At 62.1% G+C, this 14,915-nt stretch overlaps 1 protein-coding gene across 2 annotated transcripts; it reads right to left on the bottom strand.

Moving 5' to 3' along the window:
- Positions 1-331: 331 nt before the first annotated feature.
- Positions 332-14,915, bottom strand: AGPAT2 (1-acylglycerol-3-phosphate O-acyltransferase 2). Of its 2 annotated transcripts, XM_001094500.5 has the most exons (6): positions 14,511-14,915; positions 4,420-4,553; positions 3,960-4,135; positions 3,632-3,727; positions 1,975-2,047; positions 332-1,116 (listed from the first exon to the last, which is right to left on the bottom strand). In XM_001094500.5, the coding sequence occupies exons 1-6, from the start codon at positions 14,690-14,692 to the stop codon at positions 941-943; spliced, it is 837 nt and encodes a 278-aa protein (XP_001094500.2). In that variant the 5' UTR covers positions 14,693-14,915; the 3' UTR covers positions 332-940. The 2 variants fall into 2 exon arrangements, with proteins under 2 accessions (XP_001094500.2, XP_077823196.1); XM_077967070.1 differs by lacking the exon at positions 3,632-3,727 and having other exon boundaries at positions 14,511-14,879.

Here is a 14,915-nt window from a genome sequence, read left to right as displayed (position 1 = left end):
CAAGGGAGAGGGGCTGGGCAGGTGGTTTCTTTGAGGCCACAGAGAGCTTTGTCCTGGGGATGTGTTGGCCCCAACTAGAGGCCAAAAAGCAAATCTCTGGCCTCCTTCCCAGTAGCCTGAGGATCCTGGCACACCTGCCCCAATTAGGCGACACCCCCCACCCACCGATGGAAATATTAGAGGGTGATGTGGGCCCACCCCTGGAAAGAGAACATGGGTGTGTGGCGGTGCCTCCACCCCAGGCTCTTAGGGAGAGCAGCTGGGAAGACACAGCATGGGCTCTACCACCCTGGTCACCCTGCCCGCCCTGTGAGTGACCACAGCTGTCCAGCCACTTCCAAGAGTGTGTTTATAAAAAAACAGCAACGGAGTACAATGCTGACTCCAGAGTCCTCCACGCTGGCAGGAGCAGCAGGTCCCACTTCCCGGCTCCCTGTGGCCCAGGGTGCGTGAGTCTGGGACTCCCGGCCCTCCAGGCGCCTTCTCTCCCTGAGAGCCTGATGCAGCTTGTAGGCTGGACCCTGGAGCCCAACTGCATCCAAGTGGGTCCCAGGTGGCCAGAGCAGAGGGCTCGGGCAGTGAACGTCGGGCCTTGGGGTCCTCCCGTCTGCTCCTGGGCTATCCGGGGGCCTTGTGGCTCAGCCCACCTGCCGGCCACAGCCTCAGGCCTCATCCTCATCATCCCAGCTCTGAGGTGCCGTGGGGGTGAGTCCCTGCCCTCGAGCCTGGGGAGGGTCCAGCTGATCCCCCTGCAGCGGACGCCAGGGGCCCATGTCTGAGGCCAGTGACAGAAGGGACCTCCTGCTTCCAGGGCTGAATGAGAGCCGGGGGAGCCGGACACAGTGGTATTTGGAAGCCTGGGTGGGGGTCCCCTCTGCCCATCCTCCAGCCATTGGCTTCCCACCGGCCCTCCCCAGGTCCTGCCCTGCCGTGGTCTCAGCTATTGGGCCAGCTGCACGCCAGGCCCCGCAGTGGCCCCGTTCTCCTGGGGGGTCTTGGAGATGTGGAGGAAGGTGGTCCTCATGGCCCGGTGGCAGGTGTCCACGAGTGCAGGGACATCCGCCTCGGTGAGGCCGCTGGTGGGGATGGCTTCCAACACCTGCACTGTGACTGTTCCTGCCATGGGGAGCAACAGACCTCAGCAGCCTGTGGGGAGCTGGGGCCCACCTCAGCCCTGCTGCCCCAGCCTCACCTCTCCCCGGCCCCCCATAGCCACTCCCTGGGAAGCCCCTGAGGCCAGGCTCTTCTCCTGGACTCCCTAGCCATGGTGGGTTATTTTAATTGCAGTAATGTTGGTGCAGTAAAACCGATAGCTGCCTGGCCTTCATGCCAGTTTCGACAAGTCTGTGCTCCCGTTACCGCCCCCAGAAAGCCCCCCTTCCCGATCGCCCCTGCCCCACTGCCTGGCCTCTGCACTCCATACGGGGGGCTGTGGGAGAGATGGAGCTGGGTTCCCCCACTGCTTTCCAACTTTGACCCCACTGTCCCACCTGGGCACCAGGTACCCATGTTCTGGGAACTGGCTGGGAGGGGCAGAGGCTGTGAGCCTCGCCGCCTGTGCCCTTGGGTTGCCTGGGCTCCATCTACCCCATGCAGGCATCAGCCTGGACGCACGGGCTCAGAGGCCACCCTTCAGCCCTGGAGGAGGCCACCTCAAGGCCCCCAAGCTGTGTGCACAGCTGGGGTCTATCCGTGCGAAGCCGGGCATCCAGGCTACCCTCTTGGAGCCTCAGTTTCCTCATCTAAAAAATGGGCCCAGCACCACGCATCTCACAGGGCCACTGGGAAGGGTGACTGCCATGAGATCATGAAGCCCAGAGCCGGGACTCCAGCCTGAGTCACTCATTCGCCACATGGTCACCATGTGGCCACGCCACGGGTGCCACCCAGAAATGGGAACGACGAGGGGCCTGGGGCTCCGTGACCATAGGGTCAGGCAGGGCCTACACCCGGGGTGCACACATGTGGGGGTACCTGAGGTGAATAACTTCTTCTTGGTGTTGTAGAAGGAGGAGAAGGAGGAGTACACCACGGGGACGATGGGCACCTGTGGGCAGGGAGACACGCGGCTGAGGCAGCCCTGGGGACAGACCGGGCACACCCCGGGCTGCATATGGTTGGGGAGCCCTGTCCTGTGGCCCACCTGCCCCTGCCTTCGCTGCTGCCATGGGTCCTTGTGGCTGTCCTGCCCTTGGGACCTGGGATACCTGTCCTGCTCTGGTTGGCCCAGAGTTGCAAAGCTCATCCTGCAAATCTCTACTTACCTCCTCTAGGAAACCCTCCTGAGCTAGCACTTATTTGTCTGGTTCACGCCTGTCCCCGTACTGGATGTGTAGCTAGCCAGTGGGGCAGGGCCCTGTCCGATGTAGGAGGAGGTTATGGCGCTCTTCCCTGCCCACGCCTCCCTCCCAGTCCTCTCTCCATCCCAGGAAGCTAGTGAGGGAGGCAGCTCTAGCCGGAGAAGGGGTGGAGCCTGCTGGTGTTCCTGGAAGCCACCGGGGTCAAATCCAAGGGCACTTGGGGGTGATCATTAACCTGAGGCATCCAGGGAACCTCCAGGGGGCCGGCAAGTAGGCTGGGGACTGGAGGCAGGGAGGGAGGGGGCCAGCAGGTAGGTGGGGACTGGGAGCAGGGAGGGAGGGGGCCGGCAGGTAGGCTGGGGACTGGGAGCAGTCTCCTGGCTGCCGCCACCCCCAGCCTCCCCCATCACAGCCTCCCATCTCCCCTCTCCTCTCCCAGAGCCGATCCAGCCGTCACTCCGCCCCCAAAGGGAAGTGACATCAGCCCCAGGCTGGGCAGGTGTGTCCTGCACCTGGGCAGGGCTGGGATCAGAGCCCAAGGATGCCCGCCCAGCCCAGTGCCTCCGGGGCTCCCCAGGCCTCACAGCCTTAGCTGGGAGCCTCCGGAAGGAGGGCCCCCTCCCACCCACCTTGCACAGGGTCAGGCACGGGGGGCCACTACAGGCCAGTGTGAGGGAAGGACCTGAGACCCCGGCCCTGAGTGAGACCCCACCCAGGTAGGGTAAAAGCTCCTTCTCCTGACGCAGCTCTCCCCAGCACAGCGGCAGGGGCAGGACAGGTGCCGTGGGGTTGGGTATACCCTGGCCTCTCCCAGACACCCTAGGACACGCTGCACCCCTGGAGGCTGGGGACCAGGAAGTCCAGAGTCTGCAGGTGCCGCTCACAATGAGCTCCACCCACCCCAAGCTCTGGCCCGACCCGCCGCTACACCAAAAGCCTGGCTTGTCCAGACCCACTGCCTATGCCCTGAAGCCCACCCCAGCCAGGCACGGGCCCAGAATGAGCCTCCTGAGAGCCTGGCGGGCAGAGACCAGCGGCCCGGCTTCCCACCCCTCTACCTGCCCAGCCTCACAGGCCACGTCCTGGGTGCTCACCAAGGGCAGCTGGTCACTCGGGGCTCTGTGTGGGCGAAAGCCTAAGGGGCTGCCCTCCCTGGCCGGTCAGGGGGCAAGTGTGGGAAGGGGCAAGGAGGCCCTGTCCCCAACTCAGTGGGAGGAGTCCCTTGCCTGCCAAGGGTCCTCAGCTTGGCTGGGTGGTCACCTCCTGCCTTAAGCCAGCCTGACCCCGCCTCCGCAGCCTGCACCCCCCCGGGAGGGCTGGGCTCGGCCTACCTGTGCCTGGACCGCCAGGTAGAAAGCACCTTTCTTAAAGGGCAGAAGGTCCCCGTTGTCGTTACGAGTACCCTCGGGGTAGATCCACACTTTGAGCTGCAGGGAGAGAAGAGCCTGGGCTGACCTCACGCCCAGGCCACCCCAGAAAGGCGGCGCTCCCTCCCCTCCGAAGAAGCCGCACTCGGTGAAGCAGCTGGCGTGGGACCCGATCTGAGGAGCAAGGATGATGTGGGGTTTTTTCTGCCAAAACCAAGTCACAGGCTGGTCCCCGCCTGACCCCGCCCGGGCCCCACCCCGACCCCACCCAGCCCCGGCCCTGCACACTCACGTTCTCCCTGACCATGCGCTCGCCCAGGTCGGCCATCACCGTCATGGCAGTGCTAGAGCGCTGCCGGTTGATGAAAAAGACGCCCCCCAGGTACATGATGAGGCCCACGGGGCCCAGGAAGAGCAGCTCCCGCTTGGCGATCTGCACGCAGCGCTCCGGAAGGACCTCCATGAGGCCTGGGAGACAGAGAGAGAGAGAGACAGGGAGAGGGGGAGACAGTCGCTGAGCACCCACAGACCTGCCTGGGGCCCTGCCTTCTCCCTGGCTACCTGGGCGGGTCGTGTGGCCTCCGAGCCTCTGTGTCTGGCCCTGAGGGAGGGACTGAGGCCAGGCTCGCCCAGACACAGGCAGTGTCTTGTCCTTTGTGTCTTCGTCCTCGGGACCCCGCCCCAGCCCCGCACAGCCCCAGCTCAGCGGGCCCCACTCAGAACCCGGAAGCCGCCCCGGATGCCCGGCCTACCCATCATGTCCAGGATGCTCTGGTGGTTGGAGACGATGACGCAGGGCCGGGCCTCCTGCAGCCTATGCTGGTCCCGCACCTTGAAGCGGAGCCCATAGAAGTACTTGAAGCTTCGCACGAACCAGCTGATGATGCTGCAGGGGAGGCCACCGTGAACACGGGCCCCGCAGATCCTGCAGCCGAGGCTGGGGCGCGGAGGCCTGGGGGTGGGGTGCGGAGGAGGCCAGGGAGGGGCCCTCCTGGCGCAGGGCAGGAGACCGGGAGACACACGGGAGGGAGCCAAAGGGACAGAGTCCCGGGCCTGGCTCACCCACCTGGACGGCTGCCCTGCCTCCATCTCCCCAGCAACAGGGGAAAACCCAGAGCCTCTGGAACTCGGATGCTAGGAGCATGGGCAGGCGCCCACTTCCAAATCCACGTCCAGGGGCCTGCCCAGTCCTCAAACACCCCACAGGGGACCCAGCCGGAAAGGAAGCGGCACTGGCTCTCACGTCCACCATGAAGGACCCAGGTCAGGGAGAGCAGCCTCTGCACCCCTGCAGAGGAGATGGGGCCCCACACACCCTGGGGAAGGTCACTGGCCCCTCAAGGCAGGGCCACATCAGGAATAAAGTGTCAGTGCCAGTGGACACCTCTGAAAGGACCTCCGAGAGGCTCTTCCAGAAAACAGCCAAGACCGAGTCCTTCTCTCACCCCTACCCTACAGAATCAGGCCGGGTTCTCTTTCCCCATGAATAGGCGGCGGGGGGCTCGGGGCTTGTCTGAGTTCACACCAGGAGCAGGAACAGAGCCAGGGTCCTGGCCACCTGAGCACCGGCCCCAGCAGCCCCCACCCTGGCAGGGGCCCAGCCCACTGGCGGCTGCCCTTGGAGCACCTGTGAACGTGAGGTGGCCTCGTCCAAGCAGCCCATCGTGGTTGGGACCAGGGATGTGCAAGGGACACCCGAAGTCTCTGACCAGCTCCAAGCGCCCCAAGCCTGTGCCCTGCTGCACTGCCAGGAAGCTCTGGGCATACCCCAGATATGGTACCTGCGCATCACAGGGCAACTGGCAGGGATGGAACCAGGAGGACGGAGCTCACCCCAAAGCTCCAGCAGAGGTAGATGACCAGGAGCAAGGCTGTGCCAGCGCTGACCGGGGGGCTCCCAGTGCTGCTCCCCTCTCCATGCAGAGTAGTGTCCCCCGCCATTTGATCCCCCAACAGTCCTGAGGGCCCCCCGCTTTGTGCAGATGAGTCTGAGTAACTGCTCCAGGCCACAGAGCAGGGTTTCAAAGCCGAGGCCTCCTCTCAAAGCCACACTGGTGGGGATTTTTGTTGTTTTAATAGGGTCTTGCTCTATCACCCAGGCCTCCTCTCAAAGCCACACTGGTGGGGATTTTTGTTGTTTTAATAGGGTCTTGCTCTATCACCCAGGCTGGAGGGCAGTGTCACAATCTCGGCTCACTCCAGCCTCCACCCACCTCAGGCCGCTGACTAGCTTGGGACCACAGACGTGCGCCACCACACCTGGCTAGTGTTTGTATTTTTGGTAGAGATGGGGTTTCACCGTGTTGGCCAGGCTGGTCTCAAACTCCTAGGCTCAAGCAATCTGCCCATCTCGGCCTCCCAAAGTGCTGGGATTATAGGCCCGAGCCAACTCGCCCGGCCTTTAAAAAAAAAAAACAATCGTGGTAAAATACACGTAACATAAAATGCATCTCCTTGGCCTTTTCTGGGCGCACGGTTCACAGGCGCTGGGCACATTCCGTGTCCTGTAGCCATCTCCTCCCTCGTCTCCAGAACTGTCCACCTTCCCTGGCTGACGTCTGTTCCCATACGACACCAACCCCCCGTCCCCTCCCTGCTCCTGGCGCTCTGCCCTTCCATGTGTGAGCCCAGGCCTGTGGCAGCACCACCTCCGGCAGATGGGGCAACGCTCATGACCCCGGTTGCAGATGGGGAAACTGAGTCAAGGGGGGCCTAATGGTTCATTCTGATGATGAGTCCAGCCGTCCGTCCCTGGACTTGGAAGCCTGGGGCCTCCTCAGATCTGCCCTCCTCAGCCAGCTCCGGAGACGTCTCTCCAGGCCATGCTGGCCACCGCCCCCTCCCACCCAGAAGGCGTGCCCGGGCTGGCAGCACCCGCACGCTCAGGGGAACTGCAGGGCTGTTTTGCCTCCACACTCATCTGTATGATCCAGCTTCCCGGACCCCTGTGATGCTCCAAGAAGACAAGGAGGCAATAGCTGGCAGTTCACCAACAGAACACACGGAACTGTCTGCTGCTAGCAAGACGGTGGCGTCACCAATCAAAGAAATGCAAACGGAAACAAGAGACCGTCCTCATCCTTCCCCCCGGCACAGATTAAAACGCCTGATAACAGGAGGTGCCAGCCAGGGCGTTGGGAACGGGCCCAGCACCTGGCAGGAGTGGGGAGTCGCACAGACACAGATGCTTCCAGAGGGCAGGTTGGCAGGCCCGGCCAGAGCCCTGAGGAAACCTGGCCCCTCTCCTCTCAGAATCTTCCAGGAATTCACCCAAGGCCTGGAGAAGCCTGGGGTGCTCAAGTGTGCGGTGAATTAGGAAAACCTGAAAATGCTTAAATGTCCGCCGGTAGGGAGAGGGAAAGTAAATTAGGGTCCGTTTCACAGCCAGCTGCGACAGAGGGAAAGAACAGGGCAGGTCCACACTCACATCCTGTGAAAGATTTCTAGCAGCAGCCAGGACGCACCTGCAATTCCAAAGCTAGCTGCCTGCAGAAGTCTCGGGTCACATCTGAAAGGGACAGTGGTTCCCTCTGGTAGTGACATTGGCCAGTTCCATCTTTTATCTACTTTTTTTATTTTTGAGACAGGGTCTTACTCTGTCACCCAGATTGAAGGGCAGTGGTGTGATCTCAGCTCACTGCAACCTCCACCTCCCAGGCTCAAGCAATTCTCATGCCTCAGCCTCCCGAGTAGCTGGGATCACAGGCATGCGCCACCACGCCTGGCTAATTTTTTGTATTTTTAGTAGAGATGGGGGGGTCTCACCATGTTGGCCAGGCTGGTCTTGAACTCCTGACCTCAAGTGATCTGCTCGCCTCGGCCTCCCAAAGTGCTGAGATTACAAGCATGAGCCACCACACCCAGCCTTTTTTTTTTTTCTTTTTTTTTCTTTTTTTTTTTTTTTTTTGAGACAGAGTCTCGTTCTGTCACCCAGGCTGGAGTGCAGTGGCACCATCTCGGTTCACTGCAACCTCCGCCTCCTGGATTCAAGCAATTCTCCTGCCTCAGCCTCCAAGTAGCTGGGATTACAAGCACACGCCTCCATGCCTGGCTAGTTTTTGTATGTTTAATAGAGACGGGATTTCACCATGTTGGCCAGGCTGGTCTCAAACTTCTGACCTCAGGTGATTCTCCCGCCTCGGCCTCCCAAAGTGCTGGGATTACCAGCATGAGCCACCACAGCAGGTCAGCTGGTTTCTTAGTGTTGACAACTGCATCTTGGTGATGGAAGATATTAACAAGGGAAGACTGGTGAAGGCCATATGGAGTCCCCCTGTAATATCTCTGCAACTTCTCTGTAAATCTAAAATTATTAAAAAATGAGATGTCCATTTATTTTTTTTGAGACAGAGTCTTGCTGTCACCTAGGCTGGAGTGCAGTGGTGTGATCTCATCTCACTGCCATTTCCACCTCCCGGGTTCAAGCAATTCTCCTGCCTCAGCCTAGCAAGTAGCTGGGACTACAGGTGTCCACCACCACGCGGGGCTAATTTTTGTATTTTTGGCAGAGATGGGGTTTCACCATGTTGGCCAGGCTGGTCTCAAACTCCTGACCTCATGATCCGCCCGCCTCGGCCTCCCAAAATGCTGGGATGACAGGAGTGAGCCAGGCACCCGGCCCTCCTCTGTTTTGATTGTGGTATAACATGCACCACTTAAACATTATCATTTTACCCGTTTCTCAGCGCATGGTTCCATGGCACTCAGCGCATCCCCTGCTGTGCGGTCAGCACCACTCTCCAGCTCTAAAACTTATTATTATTATTATTTTAAATATCTAAGCTGCTTAGGGGATGGATCGTGCACTGATACTTCTCTCAACTGTGAAAGACACAGGTTACAAATCCCCGCCCAGCAGGCAGCACTGAGCAGACACTCTGTCCTGCTGCCCACCACCGGCCCCTGGTCCTCAGGCCAGAAAGATGGACGGACGGAGGCTGCCCCAGGCCAGGAGGAGGCTGTGGCTCTCCAGAACTCTGCAGCCCATGGTGTGGCTGGGGGAGAAAAGTATACCCTGGAGGCAGAAGAAAGTCCAAGTTGTCCTCAAGGGGACAAAGGGCCACCTGCACCAGCCACGTGGAGCCACTGCACTTCCTCCCCTAGTGTCCCATACATAGTTCAGAGCTCTCTGAAAGCTGGTGGGAAAGTATAGACTCTCACTTTAAAAGCGGTTCCTGGCTGGGCGAGGTGGCTCACGCCTGTAATCCCAGGACTGTGGGAGGCCGAGGCAGGCGGATCACCTGAGGTCAGGAGTTCGAGACCAGTCTGGCCAACATGGTGAGATTCCGTCTCTATTAAAAAAACAAAAATTAGCCAGGCGTGGTGGCAGGTGCCTGTCATCCCAGCTACTCAGGAGGCTGAGGCGGGAGAATCACCCGAACCAGGGAGGTGGAGGTTGTAGTGAGTCGAGATGGTGCCATTGTACTCCAGCCTGGGTGACAGAGCAAGACTTCATCTCAAAAAAAAAAAAAAAAAAAAGTGTTTCCTCAGAGAGGAAGGGCCTGAACCTTGTAAGCCCTGCAGAAGCTCCTGCAGCCAAGGACACCCCGGGGGAACCCAGGCAGAGAAAAATCGCCTTCTAAGCACAGAGACCCCCTGTACCTCCTGTGTGCAAAGCCCCGAGACAAGGGTTCTACGTGAGTCACCCTTTCATTCTGAGGGTAACCCCTCAGGGTAGGTACGATCATAACCCCGCTCTTCAGATGAGGAAGGTGAGGTTCAAGGTTCAGCAAAGTTGAGTGACTTCCCCAAGGCCACACAGCAGGGAAGCCAGAACAGGCCTGAGCGCCCCCTCGGAACCCTGCTTCTGAGTTTGGCCGAGTCGTGCTGGGGCGGCGAGGGCCCCCATTAGGACTCTAGGAGCTGATCCTGAGGCTCCCTCCCTCCCCCAGGCTCCGCAGCCCCCTCAACCCCTCAGCAGGCTGGGAGCCTGCTCCGGCCTCCCCCAGCAGGAAGCTCAGAGTGGCCAGAGCGGCCACTGTCCCCAGGCTTCCCCGACCAGCTTGCCCAGCCCAGGTCCCGTCCTGGGCCAAACACCCTGCCTCACCCAAACTCTCCTGCCACCCACCACAGGGGGACGAGAGGCTGCCCTGTCCTTTCCCCAAAGCCTGGGGCACGTGTCGCTGTGCTGCTCCAGGACACAGTCACACGGACCCCAACTCCAGGTCCTGGACTCCCTGCCTCCCCAGGGTACCCCAGCAGGGGCAAAGCCAAGGTCGCCGGAAGCCTGCAGCTTGGGGAACCCTGCTGGCCGCTGCCAGGCAGGTGACTGGTGCCAGCTTTGCCCAGCAAGGCAGGAGGCCCAGGAAGCAGCCCAGTGCCCAAAACCAAGCAAGGCTGAGCCCAGACTGGGCCCTTCGGGTGGCACTGGAGCAGCGGGCTCCTGCTGAAGGAAAGCCCAGGTCCTCCCCAGCCTCTTTCAGGAGCCCTCGGACTGTAGCCCACCGGCCTTGAGCGAAGCACCATAAGAGACCCCTCTGGGGTCTGCAGGAATCCAGCCTCCTCAGACCACCTGAGCTCAGCCCCCAGACACCTGGGCTGCTCCCACACCCAGGCTCTGGGCCAGACGGGGATTTGGATCCCATTTCCCTTCTTCCCAGCTATGGCCTCGGGCAATGCACTTGACCCCCCCAGGCTCATTTGGAAGGGTGTACAGGCTTCCACTCTATAAGGCCCGACACCCGGCGCACCCTCGCGCCAGGACAGGGCCTCCACCAACAGTGGCTGTGACGAGGATGACACAGGAGGGAAAGAATCCAAAATGGGCGGGCCTGGGTGTGGTGGCTCACGCCTATGACCCCAGCACTTTGGGAGGCTGAGGCAGGTGGATCACTTGAGCCCAGGGGTTTGAGACCAACCTGGGCAACAGAGCGAGACCTTGTCTCAAAAAAAACACAAAAATCCAAAGTAAATCAAAGCGAAAGGCCCCTCAATGTGCCTAAGTCCCCGGTCCCACCAGCAGTGGGTTCAGGCAGCTGGGAGGCGGGTCTAGGTCAGAGCCTAGGCCATTGGCCAGGCTGTCCTCGTGGAAGGCCACTCACTGACCCTTGCCCTGGTCCTGGGCTGGGACACTCCCAGGAGACCCAGCAGCCCTCTGAGCCAGGACTTGCCCATCCTCAGCTATGTGAGCTCATTCAGGGCAGCCTCCCCTCAACCCCTGGGGCTCGATGGGACCACACAGAGCCATCAAGGATGTTCCGGGGACGGGGCCCCAGAGAGGAATCTGGTGTTTTCTGACAAGTGTCATCTGAGCTGCAGCACAAGGCAGGACGGGTCCATAGGGGTGGGGGGTCCAGCCCACACAAACACCTGGACGTGGGGGGTCCCCAATGACTCCTCAAAGGGGATGTGTGGGAGTGCAGGTACGGCGGGCTGGAAGGAGGTGGGGCCAGAGAAGCCCTCCTATCCCTCAATCAGGACAGCGCGAATTTCTGGGCCTGCAGAGAGACACCTGGAGAGCTCTGGAGAACCAAGGTCACAGTCTCCCTTGGGACTAAGACCCCAGTGCTGCGGTGACACAGGGCTCCCCGATGGCACTGTCCCCACCGGACATCTGTCAGGGGACCCAGGACTGTGCACTGGCCGGCAAATCTGGATCAAACCTTGCCCGACATCCCAAGTCCCCTGTGCGTTCTTCCCACACTGGGCGTGTGGCGTGGGCACCTGCTCCACGGGACAGGAGCCGCCCTGCAGCCAGGAGCTGTCACGACCACTAGGTCCTGGCCTCCGGATACCAGCAGAGCATGGGGTTCAATTCGGGGAGCATCCTTAAGAGGAAGGTCACCCCTTTTCTCTCTAGGACGCTGAAAATGGTAGGAACATAGGTCAAAGGAGCTGGAAACTAACTGCTGTTTCCCTAGGCTGCCCATCTGGTCTGCTTTTCTGCATGAAAAAGTAAACTTCTCTGTGGGTTAAGCTGCCATCTTTAGAGTTTTCTGATCCTGTAGCTGGACCCAGCTGTAGGACACAGAGGGGCTCTGGGCTTTGCTTTCCTCTGTTGAATGGATGTACCAGGGCATCGGCCCCCGGTGAGGAAACCTGCCCTGCAGCTCCACCCTAACTGTGCACACAGGGAAGGGCTCGGGGGCACCCCCTGCCTGGGAGGGGTCCATGGTCTCAGCCCCAAGCCCGGTGGGAGCAAAGGCTGCCTCAGCGGTTCTAGTCCCATCACCGACCCTCACATGCTCAGAACTACAGTGTGGACAGCGGGGGGCTCTTGGGTGCCGCCTAGAACCACGTGGGGAGGGGCTGGGCCTCAGCCAGGGCAGCCATTGCGCAGGAGCAAGACGGAGCACCCCTCGCAGAGCTCAGGCCTGCCACAGGGCTGCCCCGACGGCGCCAAGCGTTGGGCTGGGAACGGGGGGAAAGGGAAAAGCAGGTACTCTGGAGTCACTGTCAGTGGGTTCGAACCCCAGTTCCACCCCGTCCTGGCTTGGGCACCCTGCCCCAGTTTCAAGTTGCTTATCTCAGCCTCAGTGTCCTTATTTGTAACACGGAGCACATGCGAATCCGTGTTCCTGAGGCTGGAGACACCCGTGGCGCACAGCAGCAACAGAGGCCAAGTATCCCCTCCCTCCCTTCCAGCCCCCCGGGTCCCTTCCCTGGCGTGACAAAGCGCCTCCTGTTCATCTGCCTTTCTCGCCCCTCCCGACGGCCCCCACGGAGTGAATGCATGTTCACAACAGCCCCACTCTTAGCCATTGCTGGGAGTCTTGGGAGCCCGTGCAGAGGTGTGGGGAAGGCAGCCATGGAGCCCCAGGCCTCTCCTCCAGACCGCCCCGCCCTCCGGCCCTCCCTTCTCTTCAGGGACCAAAGCCGGAAACCTGCTGTTAGCAGCTAGTGTCCCAGAAGCCACTAGTCCGCAGGCCTGAGCCTGGGTGCTGCCCTGGAGAGGTAAGGGTGGCAGGAGGGTCCCATCCAAGCACCATCAGAGGCCCCAGGTCCCGAGGACACCCGGGTTAGTCAGAATCTCCAGGCTGAGATGGGGACAGGGCAGAGTGGGTGAGCGGGGCAGCAGGGCCAGTGCCAGCCAGCGCAGCCAGCCAGGTCCATAGAAAGGGCAGCAGGTGAACTGCGACTTGGCCCCTGGGAAACATCCATGAAGTTCAGGCAGAGGCCCCTGCGGAGCAAGCCAGGCTCTCACACAAGGAGGCTGCCGATGAAGAGACCCACGGCCTGGGGCCTAGCTCAGTTAGTGGGGTCTGCTCCAGGGTCTCCTAAGTCAGGGGCACCGTCACTTCTGCTAAAAGAACAGGACTCTGTCCCCTGTCTGTCCGCACCCCAGGACACACCCGGCCCAGGATGCCCTGCTGGCGTCAGAACCACACATGCCATTTCCTCGGGGTGGGGGGCACCCCCCCAAGGAACCCATAGACTGGCCCCTCCTCAGCTGGGAAAGCTGCACCCTCGCTCCTACTCAGAATCACCCCAGGGGCTGAGCCCCCTTCACAGAGACCCCTGCCCACAGGGGATCCCAGGGCCAGAACCACAGGTGAGGCCTTCAGATATTCCAGCACAGGTGCCCAGAGCCCAGCCCCCCGGAACTCCCTGTTGCTGGAAACTGCCTTCCTCCCTGAAGGGCGCTCCACTGGGGAAGTCGGCGCCAGTCACCACCTGGGCCAGTCCTGGAGGGTGCGCTCCCCGGGACCCTGGCCTGGGCCACCCGGCCCACATCAGCACCGGTCACACACATGTCCGGCTGAGCAGCTACCAGGCCCTTCTCGGACTCTCCATGCTCACCATCAGCCCCAGGGTCTTTCTTCATATTCCTGGAGCTTCTGGGGCTCCGTGAGAAGCCATGGTGGGGGTGGGGGCGGTCCATGAATGTAGGCCTGTTCCAGAAGCCTCAGCGCCCTCCCAGGACTGGCAAGGACAGCGAGTGTGGGGAGCTGGCAAACCCTCACCCACTGCCCCTGGAGCCACGGGGAAGAGGGCCTCTGGGGCCGCAATGCCCCCACCTCAGGCCATTGCAAAAGCCACTGGCTGGGCAGTCCAAACAGGGCAGAGAGAAATGTAGCAACAGCCTGGGGATGGCTAACAGGGAGAGGGGGCAGGCAAAAGCCTTCTCCGGCAGCCACCCCGCCCAGGAGCAGCCAGCCCCCGCCGTCCTTAGCAGTCCAGTCTGAACTCTGGCCCCCAACCCCAGCCTGGCAAAACCAAGCTCCCACCTTCTGGAAGGTGTCCAGGGGAACATTTCAGCCCCGCCAAACCCTAGTCCTAACTCTTCCTTCGCTTCGCGTGGAAGCTGGACCCCCAGACCTGGAGGCCAGCGTCGCGCTCCCCAGCACGGAAGCAGGTCCCCTCCGGGTCCCCCACCTCCCTGCGAAGAAGAAGGGGAGAGAGGGGAACCCGCCTCACAGGTGCGCCCATCACCAGGCCGACGGGCAGGAGGGCGTCGGAGGGAGGATGAGGGGAGCCCCACGCCGCCGTGCGCCCCAGTGAATGGCCCTGGGGCAAGTCCCCGCAGCCCCGGCCTCGGTTTCCCCGCTCAGGAAGCAGGGCTGAGCCTCTCCCAGCGCGGCCCGGCCCCCTTGCTCTCCGAAAGTCGCTCCGCCCCCAGAACCCCACGCCGGGCTACAGGGACGCGGCGGAGGCCGAAACCGGTGTAGACGCCCGGGGCCAGGGCGGCGGGTGGGGTGCTGGGCACTGTGACGCCGGCTCCGGGAGCCCTCCCTCCGGGACCCCCTCCCGTGCCCGCCGCCGGCCCAGGCGCGCTCTCCCCGGAGCCCCGGAGCGGAGCGGGGCGGGCCGGGCGGGGCAGGAAGGAGGGAAACCCAGAAGAAAGTTAGGGAAGCGGAAGCGGCGCGGCGGTTCCCCAGCCCCTCCCGGCGGCCCCCGGCCTTGCCTCATGTTCTCCACCGTCCGGCCGCCGTGGCGCAGCAGGCAGACGAGCGAGGCCACGGCGGACATCGCGAAGCACAGCGCGCAGTACAGGGCGACCTTGGCGTAGAACTCGGCCGCGCGACTCAGCTGCACCAGCAGCAACAGCAACAGCAGCGCCGCGGCCAGACACGGCCACAGCTCCATGGCCCGGCCCGGCCCGGCGCCCGACGGCGCGGCCCTGCTCACTCCCGCTCCCGCTCCCGCTCCTCCCCGGCGCGCTCAGGCCCCTTATTGCGAGGGCGGCGCGGCGGGGCGGGGCGCGGGGTGGGGCGAGGAGCGCGCGGCAGGGAAGGGCTAGGTGAGGCGCCCCGCCCTGACACTGTCCCCAACCACGCCCCGACACGGCCCCCTCACCAGGCCCCGCCCA

Source organism: Macaca mulatta, chromosome 15, assembly GCF_049350105.2.
Source record: "Macaca mulatta isolate MMU2019108-1 chromosome 15, T2T-MMU8v2.0, whole genome shotgun sequence".
Lineage (NCBI taxonomy): Eukaryota > Metazoa > Chordata > Mammalia > Primates > Cercopithecidae > Macaca > Macaca mulatta.
Note: the sequence above shows the minus strand (reverse complement) of the source record. Positions and strands in the feature narration are given on the sequence as shown.

Coding starts and splice junctions, on each gene's coding strand:
- AGPAT2 (XM_001094500.5), bottom strand. CDS start 14,692: ATGGAGCTGTGGCCGTGTCTGGCCGCGGCGCTGCTGTTGCTGTTGCTG. Junction 4,554..14,510: donor CGGACGGTGGAGAACATGAG/GCAAGGCCGGGG, acceptor CCTCCCCTGCAG/CATCATCAGCTGGTTCGTGC. Junction 1,117..1,974: donor GAAGAAGTTATTCACCTCAG/GTACCCCCACAT, acceptor TCCCCATGGCAG/GAACAGTCACAGTGCAGGTG.